This window comes from Podarcis gaigeae, assembly GCF_964106915.1.
Source record: "Podarcis gaigeae genome assembly, chromosome: 15".
Taxonomy (NCBI): domain Eukaryota; kingdom Metazoa; phylum Chordata; class Lepidosauria; order Squamata; family Lacertidae; genus Podarcis; species Podarcis gaigeae.
This window is the reverse complement of record NC_139692.1, coordinates 38,842,533-38,862,416: the sequence shown is the minus strand read 5'-3', so window position 1 is coordinate 38,862,416 and position 19,884 is coordinate 38,842,533. Positions and strand designations below refer to the sequence as shown.

At 45.5% G+C, this 19,884-nt stretch overlaps 1 protein-coding gene across 9 annotated transcripts in view; it reads right to left on the bottom strand.

The window, feature by feature from the left end:
* ACACA (acetyl-CoA carboxylase alpha) overlaps positions 1-19,884 on the bottom strand; it is a 187,110-nt gene that overhangs the window by 130,359 nt on the left and 36,867 nt on the right. For all 9 annotated transcript variants that reach the window (XM_083714255.1, XM_083714256.1, XM_083714258.1 and 6 more), the window contains 15 exons: positions 19,074-19,184; positions 17,817-18,026; positions 16,548-16,718; positions 12,574-12,735; positions 11,026-11,189; positions 10,261-10,411; positions 9,282-9,385; positions 8,868-8,949; positions 7,848-7,993; positions 6,267-6,417; positions 5,336-5,470; positions 3,583-3,729; positions 2,286-2,474; positions 1,558-1,658; positions 317-405 (listed from right to left, as the gene is read on the bottom strand). In XM_083714255.1, coding sequence (XP_083570381.1) covers positions 317-405; positions 1,558-1,658; positions 2,286-2,474; positions 3,583-3,729; positions 5,336-5,470; positions 6,267-6,417; positions 7,848-7,993; positions 8,868-8,949; positions 9,282-9,385; positions 10,261-10,411; positions 11,026-11,189; positions 12,574-12,735; positions 16,548-16,718; positions 17,817-18,026; positions 19,074-19,184 — 2,113 coding nt within the window. The remainder of the gene's footprint in view (positions 1-316; positions 406-1,557; positions 1,659-2,285; positions 2,475-3,582; positions 3,730-5,335; positions 5,471-6,266; positions 6,418-7,847; positions 7,994-8,867; positions 8,950-9,281; positions 9,386-10,260; positions 10,412-11,025; positions 11,190-12,573; positions 12,736-16,547; positions 16,719-17,816; positions 18,027-19,073; positions 19,185-19,884) is intronic.

Below are 19,884 nucleotides of genomic sequence, written 5' to 3'. Positions count from 1 at the left end.
CGCCTTCCCCTCTGTTCCCGTACCTGTCCTGAAGGCTTGCGGTGGGGAGAAAAGCCCTTCTCCACACCGCAAGCCTGGCAAGCGGTCTCCATAGGAACGCATTAATTGATTTTCACTGCATTCCTATGGGAAACCGTGCTTCGCAAGACGAAAAACTCGCAAGAAGAAAAAACTTGCGGAACGTATTAATTTCGTCTTGCAAGGCACCACTGTAAAAGATTAAAGAAAGCATACAGCCACGCTGTGCTTTTGCCTCACACTTTGGCCGTCTCCACCCTCCATCAGGTCCCCTCCTGATGTGCTGTGCGAGACTTACCATGCTGAAACTGAGTTTCCACCTTCAGGTATTGTCGTAGCAAGTCCATGACTACAGTCTTCATGTGCCCTCGGTTGCCACTCCGGTACCTATAATGAAAAAACCCAAGTGAAGCAGCTAGCCCTCATGATCATATGATTCTGGACTTTGTCAAGCGCTCCAGCGACAAAACTCAAGTAGACTGGGCGCTCCAAGAATCCAAGTGCTGGGTCCATTATCCATCACTGAATCCCTCGATCTTGTAGCAGAGCATGGTGTAACAGAGTCAAGATGGAATGGACCCTAACAAATGGAATCTCCACCCGGTCTTCATTTTCTAGGATTAAAAAGGGGATGGGACTCCCAACATACAGCAGCCTGCTTTATGTGTCACAATAAGCCAAAACACGGTTTTGTGCAAATCGAAAAGTGTGCAGGCTCCCAGAGGGGAGATCTCAGTGGAGATCACAGCCACTTTGCACCTCGCTGGCCATTTTGATGCTGCAGTAAACCATGGTTTGGCTTAAGTTAGCATGTTGTCCAATCCCAGGGTTTAACTCTCCTAGGTGAACCAAAAGTCATAAACCAGACGAAAAACCTTAGCAAATCTTGTGGTTATTCTGGAAGGAGCGAAACCACAAACTCTAGTTCAGGTAACATGCTGAAGCCAAAGCATGGTTGAGCTAGGTATAGCAGCAGAATGACCAGTGATCAGGGAGGGGTGGGGCATTAACGTAGGGGTGGGGGAACCAAGGACTGGGGAGGAACAAAACAGCCACAATCTCCTCTCCCAAAGTCTGCATGTTCCTGCTAATCCATAGTTTAGGGGACCCTGGCTACAACCAAGTGGTGAACCAAGCAAGAAAATTTCTTACAGGAACAGGTATTGAGGGAGGGAAAGAGGGTGGAGCAAATCTGCCCAGTAACTCCAATGAAGGCTCAATGATGAGAAGAGTCCCACTCCTACTATATTAGGAGCCAGGGGCTCAGCAAGACCTCTCTGAAGCAAAGGGAAGGTTTTGGAGCTCTGAGAGCCCTTGCTTGCTGGCTGCTCTCATCTGCGGGAGTTTTTGGAACAAGAAGGACGCTGCATTAGATGCCACAACTCCACACTCCTTGTCGCCTTTGCAGTTGGCCCCCACGTGTACTTGCTATTAGGGTTTCTATCCAGGAGCAGGAGGAAACATACAGATAGCCCTCCCAGTTATGCCAATGGGCACATCTCTGCCCTCACCCTGACACACTTCTGACGCCAGGCTCACCTCTGCACCAGCTGCACGATACTCTGGGTGTTCATGAAGAAGACCTCTCGCTCTGATTTGCGGTTCAAGGTGGCCGCGTGACTGTCCAGGATGTTGGCAATCTGGGGGAGGGAAGGAGAGAAGCGTGAAACCAGGGATGGGGAACCATGATTCAAATGTGGTGTCCCGGGCTTCGTTAAATGGCCTTTGGATCTCTCCCAAGGCTGCACCTCTCAGGGGCCCTACTCTGTACCTCCTCCAGGGGTTTTGCTTGGCTGGAATGAACTCTGACAATGCCTCTTCCTTGCATGGGTGGAGGAGACAGAGAGGCATGTGAATGTGTGTTAAACTAGCCTGCTGTACACACAGTAAAATTTGCATGAGTGCCCCTGGCCACTTTTCCGTCTGGCTCCGCCCAGCACTGGCAAGCACCCCCTCAGAAGGGAACACATCCCTTAGGCTGAGAAACATTCCCCGCCCTTGGGTCCAAAAGCACATGAGGCAGCTACCCTGCTCAAGTTAAGCAGGTCTCGGCCTGATCAGTGCCTGGATGGGACACCACCCAGATATAGTGCCTTGAGTTCCACGACAGAAGAAAGACAAAATATAAATGTAATCTAAAAAATGTGCATACGCCTTTTTGGACACCGCCCTGACCCTCTCTTGGCAAGTCCCATTCCACCCAGCATCCCAAAACAAATGCCCCTCCTGCTCTTTCTTCCACACTGCAAAGTACTTTCCCCGCTTACTTGCTGGCTGGGAAACTGGCAGAGGACGGAAGTGATGTTGCTGGCATACTGGGCCATTTCCTTTTTGATGGATTTCTCCACGTTGGGAGGGATCCTCCCGGAAACGCTCGTCATGATGTCTTGAAGTTCCAGGAGAGGCAAGGAGGGATCTCGGAGGGTCTTCATCAACCGCTCGACCCAGTCTTTCAGCTGGGTTCAAAAAAAGAAAAGGAGGAAGGAAGATGAAGGATATTTCTTCTGGTTTTTAAAAGGAGGGGGGAAGAGAATAGGAACATTGGAAGCTGCATAGAGATTTCAATTATAAATATATGTAGAAATTTATATTCAGCATGTCAGTGTATTATGTGTGGTTTACAGATTGTATGCACTGTGTTTTCTAGTTTAAATAAATCATCATCATCATTATTTTTATACCCCACCCAGCTGGCTGTAAAACATATTACAAATAAAAATCCATTTCAAAACCTGTTTGTTGTGCTTCCCAAAGCAGGAACTGTATTTCTAATAAAATAAATAAATGGAGAAACGCCATGGTGCATCTGTATAGCAGCACAACCGGATGCCTTCATCTGCCCCCACTGCAATAAAACAGGTCTCTCCTGTATCAGTCTCTACAGCTACAGCCACAGCAGACGCTGTAACTCTCCAGCTGTTTGACTTTACCCCTGAAAGCGCACTCTTCCATTGTCTCCCAAGACATACAGATGCCAACCATAAATACATATTAGATATTTATAATTATTTATGTATCAATGAAAATAAATGGCTTGAGAATTGTCAGAGACAATTCTCAACACTGTAAGAGATTCCTTGAGACACATGTAATAATTTATTTCGAGCATCTGAACATATTATGTGTGATTTACAGGTTGCATGCATTATATTTTATAATTAAAAAATAAATACACTGAGCCTGTTTCAAACCCTGTTGAATCGTGATGGCTTCGAGAACTAAGAGTTCCAAAAACCATACTGTATTTCAAATAAAATAGATGTGTATTAGATTTTTACATTCATTTACAGATAAGCAGAAATTTAAAGGCAGGCAACTTCTCAGAGATTATTTTCTGCACCCCCTCCCCAAAACTCTTATCCCACTGCCCCTCGAAAAACTCAAACGCCGCAAGAGTTTTGCAAATAGCAAATAATATGCAAATCACAATATGCAAACACTTATTCCAACGGAAGGATTTAAATGTAGAGAGACAGTTAAGAACTCAGGCATTTGTATCACACAATTTTGAAGCCCCCATTGCACACAACAGGGGGGAGAAGGAGAGGGGGGTGTCCGTGGTACCTTGCAGCCAAAGAAGGGCTCTGGAAGGCAGTATCCATTCATGACATTCACGAGGTTGTCGAGGACATAGTGGAAGACGCGGTGGAGTTTCTCTCCCCGGAGCGCTGTGCTCTGGATCTGTGGCAAGGCCCCCGTGTGGAACTCAGCCTTGGGAGACCAACAAAGACACAATTATCACAAGGGGGAAACCATGGCTGCGGTGTGGGATGGAATAGCCATGCTTACTTAATGTAAGATCACAATATGAAGTTTCAATTTCTTGTTGGTATACAAATGTTTCCAAATCATAATAAAGAAAAAACAAAAATATATTCTTTGTCATTCGACTTATTGATGTTCTAATTACTTCTGACTTCCCTCCCCTTCTTACTTGGTTCTTTTAAAGTCCTTGGTTGGATACCTATCATTGTTGGTAACGAGCTTATCCGCTACTTTTTGATGTTTCTCATTACAAGAGTTAATCTAAACCAGTCAAAAATTTTAATTCTCCGCAGTGGTCTTTCAGGTATTGTTTAAATGTATTCCAATCTTTGCTAATTTTTTTGTTTCACTCGATCCCTTATCTGTCCCGTCAGTTTATCCATCTCAGCATATTCAATCAGTTTGATCTGCCAATCTCGCTTTTCCAATTCTGTGCAATCAAAACCCTTGCTGCCATGGTGGCGTACATAAATAATTTCTTTAGATCTCTTGGGATCTCCCTAAAAGAAATGCCTCGGGTTTTTTTGGGAATGAGACTTTAAACATCTTTTTCAACTCGTTATAAACTGAGTCCCAAAATTCCTTCATTCTTTTACAAGTCCACCAGATATGATACATGAATCCCACTGCCTCCTTACTTTTCCAGCATCGATCTGAATTATTTTTGTACACCATCGCTAATTTCCTTGGTGTTATATACCAGCGATAGAAGACCTTCCTGTAGTTTTCCTTAATAGAATAACAAGCTGTAAACCTAAGATCTTCCCTCCAAAGCTTTTGCCAATCTGAGAGTTGTCTGTTATGGCCTGAATCTCTTGCCCAGTTTACCATGGCAGATTTTACCTCCGCATCCTTCACTGACCACTCTAATAAAATTTTATACATTTTAGACAGTGTTTTATCGTCATTATATATCAAGTCTCTTTCAAACCTTGAAAGTTCTTTATTAAAGCCCTTTTTTATCTTGTTTGAATAGATCATGGATTTGGTAGTACTGTAAGCAATTGGTCACTCTACTTTTTATTTCTTCAAAGTTCTTGAGTTCTAATTGGTTACCTTCTTCACAGATAATTTATGTATATGTAACCCAATCATTCATCATGTTAACCTTTTTTACTGTCATGGCTTCCATTGGCGATAGCCACCAGGGTGTCTTTTGTTCCAGGATACCCTTGTTTTTTAACCAGAACTTATTACATGGTTTGTAAAGTCTCTGTGGCCTTTTCCTTGTCATAACATAACTAAGCATGCCAACCAAATTGATTGTTAAAGCCCTCTAGATCTAATATGTCAGTGTTTTTTAATACTAGCCATTCCTTAATCCAAGATAGGCATGTGGCTTCATGATACAGCCATAAAAATTCACTGCCAGGATTGAACTGCTACACCAACTGTTCCCACCTACTCAGGCTGGCCTACTGGGTACTAAAACACTTCCCGTTTCAGCTGGAATTTGCCCCAGGCAACATTGGCTCGGCCCTTCGGCACCAGCTCTCAGGAACTGACTCTCGGGCTGCCCTCCAAAAGCTGCCTCTGCCCCCCAACCCCTCACCTGCTGAACTCGGCTCGGGTCATCAAGCTGCAGTTTGGCAATGATGCAGCCGGGATCGAGCGCTGCACCGGCCCGCTTCACGTAGTGGATGCAGCCTGACTCCACGGCAGTCAGAGTCATCACCATCTTCATCACCTGGGAGGCGAGGAAAGACAAAGCAATGCGTTCAGATTTCCACGGTATTTTGCTTTCCTTTCTCTCCCTTCCCACCACCCATACAGTCTGAACTACCAAAAAGCTAGTTCCAAAAATCCATATTTAATTATTTCATAAATGCTTAGACAGAAACTTCCACAGAAACTCAAGGGCCTCAAGTGCTAAGGAGAAATTTAGCAAAAGTTTGCATTTGCAATCGCTGGAACCAGTTCATTTTCACATCTCCCAGTTTGCCTATTACTTGAATCCTAATCAAAGGCACATCATTATCAAGCCATGATATACAGGCTTCTGGGATTCTGTTGCTTATACTGAGCGTATCTGGTGAAGTCTGCAAAGTGAGGGTGCGCCGAGAATGGAAACAAAGGAGAAAAACGCTTCTCCAAGCATTTCCAAATATGTACAGTGGTTGCCAACGACAGATTCAGGACCGGTACACATCATTCCTCAAGTCATTTTGCAAAAAGGAATCATTCCTCACAGGGGAATGTTTACCTCCCGCTTCCATTTGCACCCATCCAATATTTTATTGCTTTTCTGTCCTTTCGTTTCATTGCTTATGGTTTTATCCTTGATTCTGGCTTGTTACATCTGTGTTGTACTTTCAGCATTTCCATTTGCACAAGATGATCCCTAGCATAGCTTTTGATCCCCGATTGAATTGTTGGCAAAGGCTTTTAGCCGCAAGCAACAAAAGTTTGACCTGAGCAGAGGAGCGCAGATGGTCCTTGAAGAAGGAAGAACCCAGCAGGGCCAAAAGGGAGGGGGGATTTACCTCAATTTCGGCATAGCACTGGCCAGCAAAGACATGCCCTCCGTCTTCCACCACGTACTGGATGAGCTTCCCCGCTGAAGGCGAACGCAGGATGGACGGGTCATTCTCCTTCTCAAAGACGCAGGTCTTGTTGCCAATAGTGATGCGGTACCTAAGCAATGAGGCACAAAGGCAGAGAATGAAAACAGCATCAACATCTGCCTTATTGTGACCCCAGGCCTTTGGTCTGTTCAGCTCAGTATTGCTACACTGAAAGGCAGGCAGCGGTCCTTCCCAGTCCTGCTTGGAGATACCAGGGATTGAACTTAGGACCTTCTGAATGCAAGACAGCAGCTCTATTGCTGAGCTCTAAAAAGCTGCCTTACGCCGAGTCAGGTCACTGGGTCTATGTAGCTCAGTATTAGCTATGCTGAGTGGCAGTAGCTCTCCATTGATTTCAGGCAGAGAACAGACCCGCCTGGGGGACTGAACCAGGGACTTCCTATGTACAAGGCAAACCCTCTGCCACTAACCTAAAAAATAAAACAAGATTCTAATCCTCATGGTTTGCAAGCTAATTTAAACACGAACATAGGAAGCTGCCATATACCAAGTGGCCAGCTTTACATCTGCGGGGTATCAGCATCAGGATCAAGCACCTCCCAGCACACTGCTAACAAATCTCCTTGCTTCTGCATGGGACAAGCAGAAGCAGGGTAGGGTAAGTTGTTTTTTAAGTATGCATAAAGAAACTGAAGTTGCGGTCCTCTGTTTGCTGTTGGGAAGCAACTCCAATCAACCCCAACCAGCAGGCGCAGTAGGTGGATGGCAGTAAACGGATTGAGGTTGAATCCTGACAAGACAGAAGTACTGTTTCTAAGGAACAGGGGGAAAACAGGTGTGGGGGACTCCCTGGTCCTGAATGGGGTAATTGCGCCACTTAAGGGCCAGGTGTGCAGCCTGGGAGTCATTTTCAACTCACAGCTGTCCATGGAGGTGCAGGTTAATTCTCGGTGCAGGGCGGCTTTCTACCAGCTCTATTTGGCACACCAGCTGAGACCCTGCCTGCTTGCGCCCTGTCTCACCTGAGTGGTACATGCCCTGGTTATCTCCCACTTGGACTTCTGCAACTCAGAAACTGCAACTTGTCCAGAATGTGGCAGCTAGGCTGGTGACTGGGAGCAGCAACTGGGACTATATAACACCAATCCTGAAAGACCTACATTGGCTCCCAGTATGTTTCCGAGCACAATTCTTCTTCCTTCTTCTTTTGCCAAATATTAGTTTACCAATTTTTTAACAAACCAATGCTAAATTACAGCAGATTTCATACAGGTTTTTTTCCAGTAAGTTGACTTCCAGCTCTTTGTCCTAGAAGCTTTCACCCATTGCTGCTTGATATTACATATTTATTTCTAAAACGAGTGCAATTCAGAGTGTTGGTGCTGACCTTTAAAGCCCTACAATTTGCTAAGCATGCATAATTTGTAAAGAATGCAGAATATTTGGCAGAGGCTTGTTGCTTTCAACACAGGAGTATACCCAGAGTTGATCACCAGTGACCATTAAAATATTCATGGGGGGGACGGGACAGGACGCTACCTGTCCACTTCCTCTTTCATGTAGGTGGTGTAGCTGCTGCCATCGTAGGACAAGAGCAGCCCTCCATCGCTCAGCCGGTGAACATCCACCTCCACGCAGGAGCCGTTCATGATGACGACATAGGAGTTTGGAGACTGTCTAGTCACCTGTAAGGGCAGGAGGAACAAGGGATGGATATGGACTCCCAAAGCTCATGTGAAACCTTTGGTTATGCATTACCTGGTTTAGGCTTTTTGGTGTGGGGAGGGGAGAGACAGTGGGGTAGCATCTAACTTAGTCCTACTCAGAGTAGACCCATTTAAATTAATAGGCCTTGTTACTCTTGTCCATTCCCCACCCCCTACCCTGTGCCATGGGTCTACACTGAGCAGAATTATCAGTGGATACAGCCAGTGTTTCCTGTCCCTGTACAGGTATTGCTCCCCCTCAATGGGATGTGCAATAAAATGTTGCAGCGTAAAAAGCTCCCGTTTCCCATTTTAGGAAGAACTACTGTAAGCCACGGGACACAGGTGGCGCTGTGGGTTAAAGCCTCAGCGCCTAGGACTTGCCGATCGAAAGGTCGGCGGTTCGAATCCCTGCGGCGGGGTGCGCTCCCGCTGCTCGGTCCCAGCGCCTGCCAACCTAGCAGTTCGAAAGCACCTCCGGGTGCAAGTAGATAAATAGGGACCGCTTACCAGCGGGAAGGTAAACGGCGTTTCCGTGTGCGGCTCTGGCTCGCCAGAGCAGCGATGTCACGCTGGCCACGTGACCCGGAAGTGTCTCCGGACAGCGCTGGCCCCTGGCCTCTTGAGTGAGATGGGCGCACCAACCCCAGAGTCTGGCAAGACTGGCCCGTACGGGCAGGGGTACCTTTACCTTTACCTTTACTGTAAGCCACTCTCGAGTCCACAGGATGCAAATCACAAGAAATGAATGAACCCCCTATTCCGCATTTACATGGAATTGTCACCAAAATATACCCTTTGCACTTGGCGGCCACGGGATCCCACTCTTAACAATCTGCTGTGAGGCACATACCTTCAGCACGTATTTCTTTCCTTCATAAATAAGTTCCACATCCACTGTGTTCAGCAGCGTATGAGCAGGTAAGACTTGGCCCCTGAAAGTTTATTGTGAGGGGAAGAAAATTAACGACTGTATAACTAATGCTCATCCCTGGCATACTTGGCAGCGGGGGGAGGGGGAACCACTTGAATTAGTTCGCTCTGACCATCACTGGCTCTGGCTTCACCTACTGATGGGGGTCCCTGCTTTGCCCACACACACACCCCACCCGTCCAAATGGGAAACTCATGCTTTGGCATCACAGCAAAGTCCAGAATCCCATTTCGCCCACAAGCAAGTCACGAGCGCAACCCAGCATAACCCCCGGCTCCCCTGTGAACTGGAAGCTGGTTTCATTTTCAAACTTCCTAAAGGGCTTCGCCTCACCTCTCTAAGGAGTGCAGGAAATTGGAGACGCTGTTCCGAAAGCCCACGTCAGCCACGTGCAGAGCCCCACACACAACTCCCAGCATGGTGTCTGGTCTCTCTGCCTGGAAAGAAAGGGAGGGGAAAAGAGGCGGGAATAAACGCAGACAGTTTGCCAGTCCAGATTTAACTGGCAGTATTCTATGAGAGCGTAACGTAAGAGCTTGATCAGGCCAAAGAACTTAATTTGTTCCGGAGGTCCGTTCTTAACCTGAAACTGTTCTTAACCTGAGGTACCACTTTAGCTAATGGGGCCTCCCACTGCCACCGCCACGCAATTTCTGTTCTCATCCTGAAGCAAAGTTCTTAACCTGAGGTACTATTTCTGGGTTAGCGGAGTCTGTAACCTGAGGCGTCAGTAACCCAAGGTACCACCCTTTTCTCATAGTGGGCAACCAGAAGACCCCAAGAAGGACCTGACGGCAAGACCAGCTCTGCCTGCCTGTAATTCCAGGCAAGTGGAATTCAACGGCGTACTACTTCTGACAGTGGAGGCAGAACATAGCCATACCCTCCACCAATTTATCTAATCTTCTTCTAAAGCCATTGAAGTTGGCTTGTTATTTACACCCTTCTTCTTTTGGCTAACAAAATGCCAGGCAGCATTTGAAATTCATCTCGGATAACAATACGCTGGGGGTGTATATTTTTATATAAAAAGGGGGGGACGACAGGGAGTCTCCCTACCAGTTGACAATTTATATATACGCGCCCTGGGCTGGTGAAGCGGAGTGCTATTATCTCTGGAGGGCCAAAGGTTTCTCAGGTCTGGTTTAGGGCTTTAGAGAGTTATCTCACGAAGCAAAGAGGGAAACGAAGGAGAGGGGGAAACTGACGATGAAGCTATGGCATCTTGCATCTAGTTGTTAAGGATAGATGAATTTTTGAAACCAGAATTTTAGGGGCAGGGGAATCCAGGGGGAAATGAACCAAGCCACACCTGCACTTTCTCTGCAATCAGCCGGTCCAGCCAGCCAGTATCAATGCAGTTTTGCTGAAAGCTCTCCGTTTCCAGCAGCTTAATCAAGTACTCCACGGTGGTCCGGAAGTCCCCCCGGATGGAAAGTTCTTTCAGGGCCACGACCATGTTCCTGAAGGGGTGGAAAAAGGGGTGCAGTTGAAGGTAAACCACCATCTTGAATACTTGTTGTAGCAATTGTAACGTGCTGTGCTAGATGTTGCATGGTTTTAAAATAACATTTTTATTACTTATTTTATTTCTTCCCTTCCATTCCCTGTTTACAATTTGCATCCCATAGACATTACAAACTTAGGCCCATTCATTACAGCGACTACTTATTCTGAGTAAGACTGAGCTGGCTACAACGCTATGTCATTTAAAATCCCACAAAGCAGGTGTGGGGAACCTTGAGCCTTCCAGAGGCTGCTGAACTACAACTCCCATCAGCCCCAGCAAACGTGGCCCCAGGGGTCAGAGAAGATGAGAATCACTGCTTGGCAACATCCGAAGGGCCAATTGTTCCCTGCACTTGACATAAAAGATGGGTTTGGTTTTATTTGCTGTAGAAATGTAACAGAATGCTCTGCAATCCATTGAGGGTTAGCATGGCCAACTCCATAGCAGTCAATCTTCTGGATTGCAGGGGATTCATATAGACATGGACCAACACTAGGCAGGGTACTTTCTGCCCTGGGGTATTCCTCCAGCCCAGCCCATTAATGAGCTGCAGTCTTTCCTACTTACGAGATGGCTTCCTCACGGTTTTCTCCCCAGGAGAAACAGTGACCAAACTGCGAGTCAGCAAACTCGTGAAGTCCTCCGGCAGCGGCGACACTGAAATAGCCCCAGACGTTCTTGTTGCTGCGGAAGTTCAGCTCTTGGACAGTTCCAGAACTGGGCTTGAACCCCTAGATTACAAGAGGGAGCATTCACATGTAAATAACCTGTGTGCACACTCTCCTGGGGTGGGACACACAATTACAATCACAGATCAATGAAACACGGAAATACAAGTTATTATCCTCCCTACGTTCTGGGAAGGACTGCATTCGGTTCTGGGACAGTGGTCACAAACTTTGGTTCTCCAGACTCAATCTGAGATGGCCCATTGGTCACAGAACCATAGAACTGTAGAGTTGGAAAGGACCCTGAAGATCACCCAGTCCAATTCCCTGCAATGCAGGAATATGCAGCTGTCACATACAGGGATCGAACCTGCAACCTTGGTGTTATCAGCACCACACTTGGCTCAGTACTGACTACACTGACCCTTAGGCACCAGGCGAAAACATTCCTCTTCAACCTGGACTTTGGCTGATTGACATCTGATGCCCTTTTAAATGTGTTGTGGGAGGGTAAATGGTTTGCTTTTTGTTCTTATTTTTATTATGTATTTTGTGTTTTTTATATTGTGATTTTATGTTGTGAATGGAGATCTACTGATGAAGGATGCTACAGAAATTTAATGAACAACAACAATAATAAAAGAAGTGTCTTGATGTTGAGAGCCTCATGCGCTTTTCCTACTGTCTCTGAGCAAATGAGCAATACCTGAAATGTACTGTTGGTTCATCCCCCATCCTTACCACAGATCTGCATTGTTTTCTGAGCTAGAATATCCTTTTCTAAACAAGGTTAGTGGGGAGGCCAAGTTACCCTCTACAGTGGCAGAAACTTTAACTTGTCAGATGGTGCAAATCCTCACTCATCAATGTAGTTGGACATCCTTGGGCCAGAAACTGTCTCTTAAACTTACCTACCTCACAGGGTTGTTGTGAAGATAAACTGGGGTGGGGGGAGGAGGCAGCAGCGGGGAAGGAAAAGAAAAGCTTGCATATTTTAACACAATAGTAAAGGAAAGAAAAACATTGGAAGACGAACACAAGTGGAGGGAAGTCACAATGGTGCAATAAGGAAAATAGATAAATATATTTGATAGATAGATGATGATAGATAGATAGATAGATAGATAGATAGATAGATAGATAGATAGATAGATATAGATACACTATGTAATGTAAAGAATGATGATAAGTGTAACTGAATGTAATATTGCAAAATTAAATGGGGGGAAATAAAATAAAAAATAAAAGCTTGCAAAACTGCCTTTTGCTCTTTCAAAGGAAAAGCAGACTAGAAGTGCCATTTATTAATACATATTTGTGGCTATCAAGATTAAAACAATTTTCATGTGTCTTATGAATATACTCGTGGGGACTGTAGGACTCAGTATACCACCATCAACCACAACTTAGAAAAGAAGAAAAGGAAGAAGAAATAACTTGCAGTCACCTCATCGGGATTTTCGCTCGTGATGCGGGCAGCAATCACATGACCCCGCGGACAAGGCACATGGGCAGAATTCTCAAAGTCAATAGGGCTGTCCCCCCAGGGAGACACTCCATACATGATTCGGATATCCTTGATCCTGTGGAGGGGAATTCCCATGGCAATCTAAGAAGAAGAGAAATAATGACACTTTTCAAATTTAATTGCATGCCACTAAACAGATGAACATAAGAAGTGATCCATCATTCACATATAGGCAGCTTGCCGTACTGTATATGCTTAGTCCATCTGGCTCACTATCGTCTTCCCTCCAACAGCCACCTGTGGCTCAGTGGCAAAGCATCTGCTTTGCATGCAGAAGGTGCCAGGTTCAATCCCCAGCATCTCCAAGAAGGACGAGGGGAAAAGATTCCTGTCCAAAACCCCAAAGAATCACTGCTGATCAGTGCGGAGAAGCCTTTGTAAACATGACGCCCTCCAGATGTTTCGGACTGCAACTCCCCTCGGCCCCAAGTAGCAGCAAGCCAATAGTGTATCAATGCATGGAGCTATCCTGTACAGTGGGTGCGAGGAACCTTTGTCCCTTCGGATGCTGCTGAACTACAACTGCCATCAGGCCCAGCAAGCATGGCCAGCAGCCAGGGATGGTGGGATGGTAGTTCAGCAACATCTGGAGGGAGAGAGGTTCCCCACACCTGCTCTGCAGAAACAGCCCATTTGTGTTTGGCCCAGTGTTGACTGCTTTGACTGGCAATCACCAATGTCTTTGTCAAGATGTTTACTAGATGAAAACTGTTAAGTTGTGGGTGAACATATCAGACGACACAGCGATTCTTCAAAACAGCTCTTGTTTATTCACAGGCAAGAACAGAACTGAACTGAAGGGTTCAGCCAGCCTGCTTATATAGAGCTCCACTACAATGCTACAGTAGCAACTTTCTGTAACTAGCCAATCACTGAACGTCACTTTCAATCCCCTATTTGCATATGCGGACTTGAGTGAAAACTATCTACTGTATCCCCCTACTGGCCCAGGGTGAGAACTTCAGTACATAACAAAAACCAAGAAACACGAACAGAGAAATGGCCTGCTTACTAATGACATCCAGACATAAAAACATAGGAAGCTGCCTTACACCGATTCAGACCACTGGCTCACCAAGCTCAGTATTGTCAACACGGACCGGCAGCAACCCTCCAAGGCTTTCAGCAAGAGATATTCCCAGCCTTACCTGGAGATGTCAGGGATTGAACCTGGGACATTCCGCATGCAAAGCAGACGTTCTGCCACTGAGCCACAGCTGCAGGCTCTCCCCACCCCACAAATTCAGCATCTCTCCCCTTCCCCAAATTTTTAGCATAGAGCCATGCCACTGGGTCAAACTGCCCCCAGCTTCCAAATATACACTAATCAGATGGAGCGACAAGAATGGGCCAAGGAGGCAAGGGCCAGCTGCGAAGCTCACAGGTGGTCTTGGGCCAAGTGTCATTTCTCAGCCTAGCTCACCTTGTAGGGTTGTTATTGGGGGCAAAATATAATAACATCCGAGGTGAGGAACCTGGGCGCCCTGGATGTTGTGGACTACACCTCCCATCAGGCCCAGCCAGCATGACTAAAAGATGAGGGATGATGGGAGTTGTAGTCCAACAGCATCCGAAGAGCTACAGGTGTTTCCCACTCTTGGAAAATGTCTATCAGGCTAGGTGGTTAAACATGAGGCTGCTTTGACACTGCATCCCCTCCAAAGGAAAACCCAACACAGGGTGACATAAGCAGGCTCAGAATGGACCCTATGAAGTTAATAAGCATGGCTGGCTTAGTGCTGTTAATTTGAACGTGAGTGGAACTTAGCTGGATACAACCCACGCACTTGGAAACACACCCGAGGATTTGCAAAGAGCCAGGGAGCAGCCCTTTTAGGACTCACTAGGTAACATTTTTGCAAAACTAAGTCTCTCCGCTATCGGCATTCCAATCTTGTCCCAGCTGTAGCAGCGATTACATGACTCAGTTCTTACGACACTGGGGGAAGGAGACTCAGAAGACTTCTTCCCTACTTCCCCGCCTCCCCCCCCCCCCCGTCGGCTCCCGTAGAACCAGTTCTTTCACGCAGCAGCTTTGTAGATGGGGCCCAGGCTTTGCTACCCATCACATCGTTCCACAAGAGCAAAGGGTGGGGGGAAGAATGCTGCATGTGCCAGGAGGCGGCTGTTTCTACCTGTCTTGCCCCACCCTTGAGCCCAGAGAGCCTTCCTATATCAGGAAGCTTTTAATGTATGATGTCTTATAACAGGCTTCCTCAACCTCGGCCCTCCAGATGTTTTGAGACTACAATTCCCATCATCCCTGACCACTGGTCCTGCTAGCTAGGGATCATGGGGGTTGTAGGCCAAAAACATCTGGAGAGTCGAGTTTGAGGAAGCCTGTCTTGTAATATTTTTTACACGTGTTGGTAGCCACCCAGCGTGTCTGGGGCAACTCAGCCAGGTGGGTGGGGTACATTATTATAATATATATTTTTATATGGATGGAACATCATCATCATCATTACTATTATTCCTAAAGGAGCTGCTTCCAGGTAAACTTGGAAGAAGTATTTTTAGCCTGAGGCTATTTGGTGGGGAGGTACAGTGGTACCTCGGTTGTCGAACGTAATCCATTCCAGAAGACCGTTCAACTTTCGAAACGTTCGACAACCAAGGCTCATTGAGAAAATGGAGAAACACGCCTTGGAGGTACTTTCAAAAACGGAAGCTATTACTTCTGGGTTTTTAGCGTTCAAAAACTGAAACGTTCGGCTTCCGAGACGCTCAAAAACTGAGGTTCCACTCTATTTGATCACCAGTGTCATCATCTTTGGGGCTGCTTTTGGACATGAAATTACTGGATATTTTTATGACCCATTGATGAACTCTTGGGTTGATGAATTAAAAAATGCTGGAGGGTATGGAAAAATAGGTATTTTTTTGGTAATTTTTTGGAACAGCAAGTTCAACCTTGTGCTGCCTTTAACCTGCTATAAGAGTATTTCTTTAAGCTCCTTATATTTGGTTTACTAATATATTTTTTAAAAGAAATGGCATGGGAGGTTGCTAGGTACTAATGTCATCAGCTCTGGGGGTACTTTTAGTTCTAAAGTTGTTTTAGGACCTACCCTATTCTTCTGACTGTAAACAGCTTTAACTGATTTTAATACTGTATTTTTTACACAGTAAGCCACTCTTGGGCCTTGTGAAGAAGGGTGGATAAGGATCTTTTATTATCATCATCATCAATAATAATAATAATAATTTTTCCTGACACATCAGTGAACTTTATGCTCATTTCATTTTTGATGTACATTAAATGAACTGTTAATTGATGTTTTTTAAAAATAATTTATTATATTTAATTAATATAGTGTACGAGTATCAAAATATTACATGTGAAAAACATGCCTTAAAATTTACAATAGAATTTGCTTTTAGAAAGAAAGCATATAAATTTATGTACCCTGAATACCTGGTAATAAAAAGAGTGGATAATGCGAATCGCGTCTGGCTCATTATTCTTCATTAAAACTTGCTCTCCCCAAGATGGGAAATATCATAAATACATGTGCCACGAAATTCCCAATTCTCGCTTTTACAAAATATTCTGATGACTTCTCAGAATCTCTCTCTCCTTTAAACATGGCTGTTAACACTTAATTGCTCCCATATCTTCTTAAAACATATCCATTTGCAGGGTTTCTGATTATTTTTCCATGACTTTGCATCTACATTCTGGTCAATGTTGCAATACATAGCACTATGTCGTCGTCCCCCCACTGCCCTTAGTGTTATGTTGTCATGTCATTATGCTTTTGTATTCTATATCATTATTGTGTTTGGACGGCTCGTTTTTCCACGCAGACTGCTTTGAGCATTGATCTATTTGTGGGAAATGCAGCATACAAATGAATCAATGCGGCCTGTGGCAAGAGCTCCAGACTCACCTGTAGCTGAGCTGAAGGCAGGTTGACATCGGCCACCATCTCTGTGCAGGGATGTTCCACCTGGAGCCGGGGGTTCAGCTCCAAAAAGTAGAAGCTGCCGTCCTGGCTGTAAAGGTATTCCACTGTGCCAGCACTCACATAACCCACCATCTTGGCAAGTTTCACCGCACACTTTAAAAAGGGAGAGAGAGAGAGAGGGAAATGATCAAATCGAAATGCCAAATCTCTGCATCTGTTTGTGGGAGTAGGCCAATACGAACCTGCTCGGCTGTCAAGATCACATACATAAGTCCTGTTCATCCGTGCAAACCATTAAAAAAATTATTTGCACAATTTGAGAGCCAGAGAAGAGATTTGTTTGCTTCTAAGGGACATTGGCCTTTAGGAATTATGAAACTGTAGAGTTGCAAGAGACCTTGGAGGAAACACTCCCTGGACTTGAACCCACACAGAAAGCTCCAGAGAGCAGTTCCCTAACTGCTCAGCTGCAACAGCCACTGCCAATTTGATCACGAGTCAAGATAATGTAGAACATAGGAAACTGCCTTCTATAGAGTCAGACCTTTGGTCTATCTAGCACAGTACTGTCAGCACTGACTGGCAGTGTCTGTCCAGGGTTTCAGACAGGGAAATTTCCCCAGCCCTTTTTGGAGATGATGGGGATTGAACCTGGGACCTTCTGCATACAAAGCCGCAGGCTCTCTTCCTATCTTCGTGTGGCTTATCCAGTCATAAAAATAACCAGCTGGCCCTAGGACAAGCCATAGAGGATACGAAAGAGGTGTGTAGAATTATGCATGGTTGGAGAAAGTGGCCTTTCCTGACCTTAGGGGCAACTAATGAAGCTGTATGTTGGAAGATTCAAAACAGAGAAATGGAAAGACTTTGTTACACACTGCATAGTTAAACTCTGCAATTCGCTCCCACAAGACGTGCTGGTGGCCACAAATTCGACCTGCTTTCAAGGGGGATTCGACAAATCCATGAAGGATACGGCAGCAGTTACAAGTTATGATGCCACCTCCAGAGCCAGAGGCAATCTACCTCGAAGTACTCAATGTTGGGGAATAGGAGTGGGGAGAATGCTGCTGCTTGCGGGCTTCCTAGAAGCCCAATGTCAGAAGCAGGATGCTGGACTAGGAAGGGTCTTTTTGGTCTGACCCAGCAAGGCTCTCCTAAAATGCCCTTCTGCTTTTACAACAGCTGCTTTGCCGTGGGACAAGTAGGTCTCTCATCAGAAAAAGCCAGATGCCTCTGAAGCGTACTCACCTGTTCCATGTGTTCAAAGACGGCCAACGTGGCAATCGACGCGGGAGCCTCCTCGATGATTTTCTGGTGTCGACGCTGGACTGAACAGTCGCGGCCAAAAAGGGAGATGGCATTGCCGTACTGGTCTGCGAGGATCTGGACTTCCAGGTGGCGGGACTGTTTGGCAAGGCGCATCACAAAGATGGGGGACCCCGGCACCTCAGCTTGTACCTGACAATAAAAAGCACGGCACCAGGTGGAAATCAAAACACATATCTCTTAGGATGGGCAGTCATGTTTATTCTCAGTACTGCAAGGGCAACTGAGATTTGGAATTTTTTTTGGAAAGCATATTATTAGTATCAACCATAAACCAATCATCTTGGTCCCTACAACCACCAGGTGAGGCCTCGTTTGTGGTGCTTCCACTGGTGGCTGCCCAGTTGGCACTAAGCCATGGCAAGGTCTTTCCAGGTGTGGTTTTGCACTTGGCAAATGCCCTCCCTGGCGCACATGGAGCCATCATTTTTTACTTTCAGGAGGAATTTGGAAACATTCTTCCTCAACCAGGTGCATTTGGTGGCTGGAGAATACTGTTCCTGGCAACCTCAAGATCACTAGATGGAAGCATTGTTTTTATGGTAATTGCTTTTTGGGGTTTTTTAAATAGTATTTTTTTTTTTTGGAAGGTCTTGATCCATTTTAGAATGCTTTTGCTTCCTTTTTTCTTTTTAAAGCGTACAGCTGCCTGCTGTGCCCTGGGCTATTTGGGGAGGAAGGGAAGGATATAAATTTACTAAAATAATATAAACAAATAAGGCAGCAGCATTTGGAATTCAAATGCACATCTTTAAGCAGTTTTACCAACCTGGTGCACTCCCAGTGTTTTGGAATACAACACCCAGGAGGCTCAAGAGCTTCTCTCAGGCCCATCTAAGAACACCAGGGATTGAACCTGTCACCTTCGGCAAGCAAAAGAGATGCTCTACTCACTGGGCTTGTACCCCTTCCTCAAATAAAATCTTAAAACCCAGTATTGAGGAAGAAAACAGGGCCTTCAGCACCACGTGCAGCTCTCCCAGACCTGCCCACGATTCACACTGAACAGAAGGAAATTGTGCAAAAACAACGGGAAAACTGCAATGGTGGAACAAAAATATAAACTAAAACAGGCAAAGTATTTGTGCGAGGGCAGAGCAGCCAGATGTTTCCTCCGTGGAAGAAATCAGCAACCACATCATCAGGGCACAGAGACAGAAGCAGCAAACAGAGCTGTACCTGTCTGAAGAGATTGGGAAAGTCATCTGCATTGTTCACTTTCCGGATTCCTTTTCCTCCCCCTCCTTCGGAAGCTTTGATCATGACAGGATAGCCAACTTCTTCCGCTGCCTGAGCACAAGGAAAGAGAGAGAGAATTCAGAGACCTGAGCAAACTTGGCAGGTGACCTCCAGGCGTCAAAGCTTCATCCTTTAAACCAGGGGTCAGCAATACAGCGAGCTCTAAATAGTGTTGGACTCCAACTCCCATTAGCCCCAGCCAAGATGGCCAGTGGTCAAGGATAATGGGGGTTGCAGTCCAAGAACTTCTGGAGGGCAGCACAATGACTATTCCTGTTTTAGAAGGCAGGCATAAGGAGCAAGCCTTTTGTGAAAAGCAGATTTTCCAACAGCAAATATTCCCCTTCAGACATCCCACACTAATTTTTAAGAAATGAAGCTCAATGAATACAAAGTGTGCTTTGCTCCTTGTCTCAGTCGTGGTTTCACCCCAAGAGCCAGTAACAACAATGAATTTATGAACATGCCTTTTAAAATAGTGTGCTTTAAGGGTATTTACAAGGCTGCGATGAAGCATTACTGCCCAAAGGTCTTTAATAGCGTGCAGGCAGTTTATTTTAAGTATGGATACTGAGTGTATTCTATCCTTATATAATTTGTGTGTATGCTTTTGCTGACACTGCCTGTCATGTAAGTGATATATGCCTAAAGTGCCTAATTGTCCCCCATTTTTCAAAATTTGATTTTTAATTTTATTTATCATTTCTTTATTTATACTCCGCCTTTTATCCTAACAGGAATCAAGGCAGCT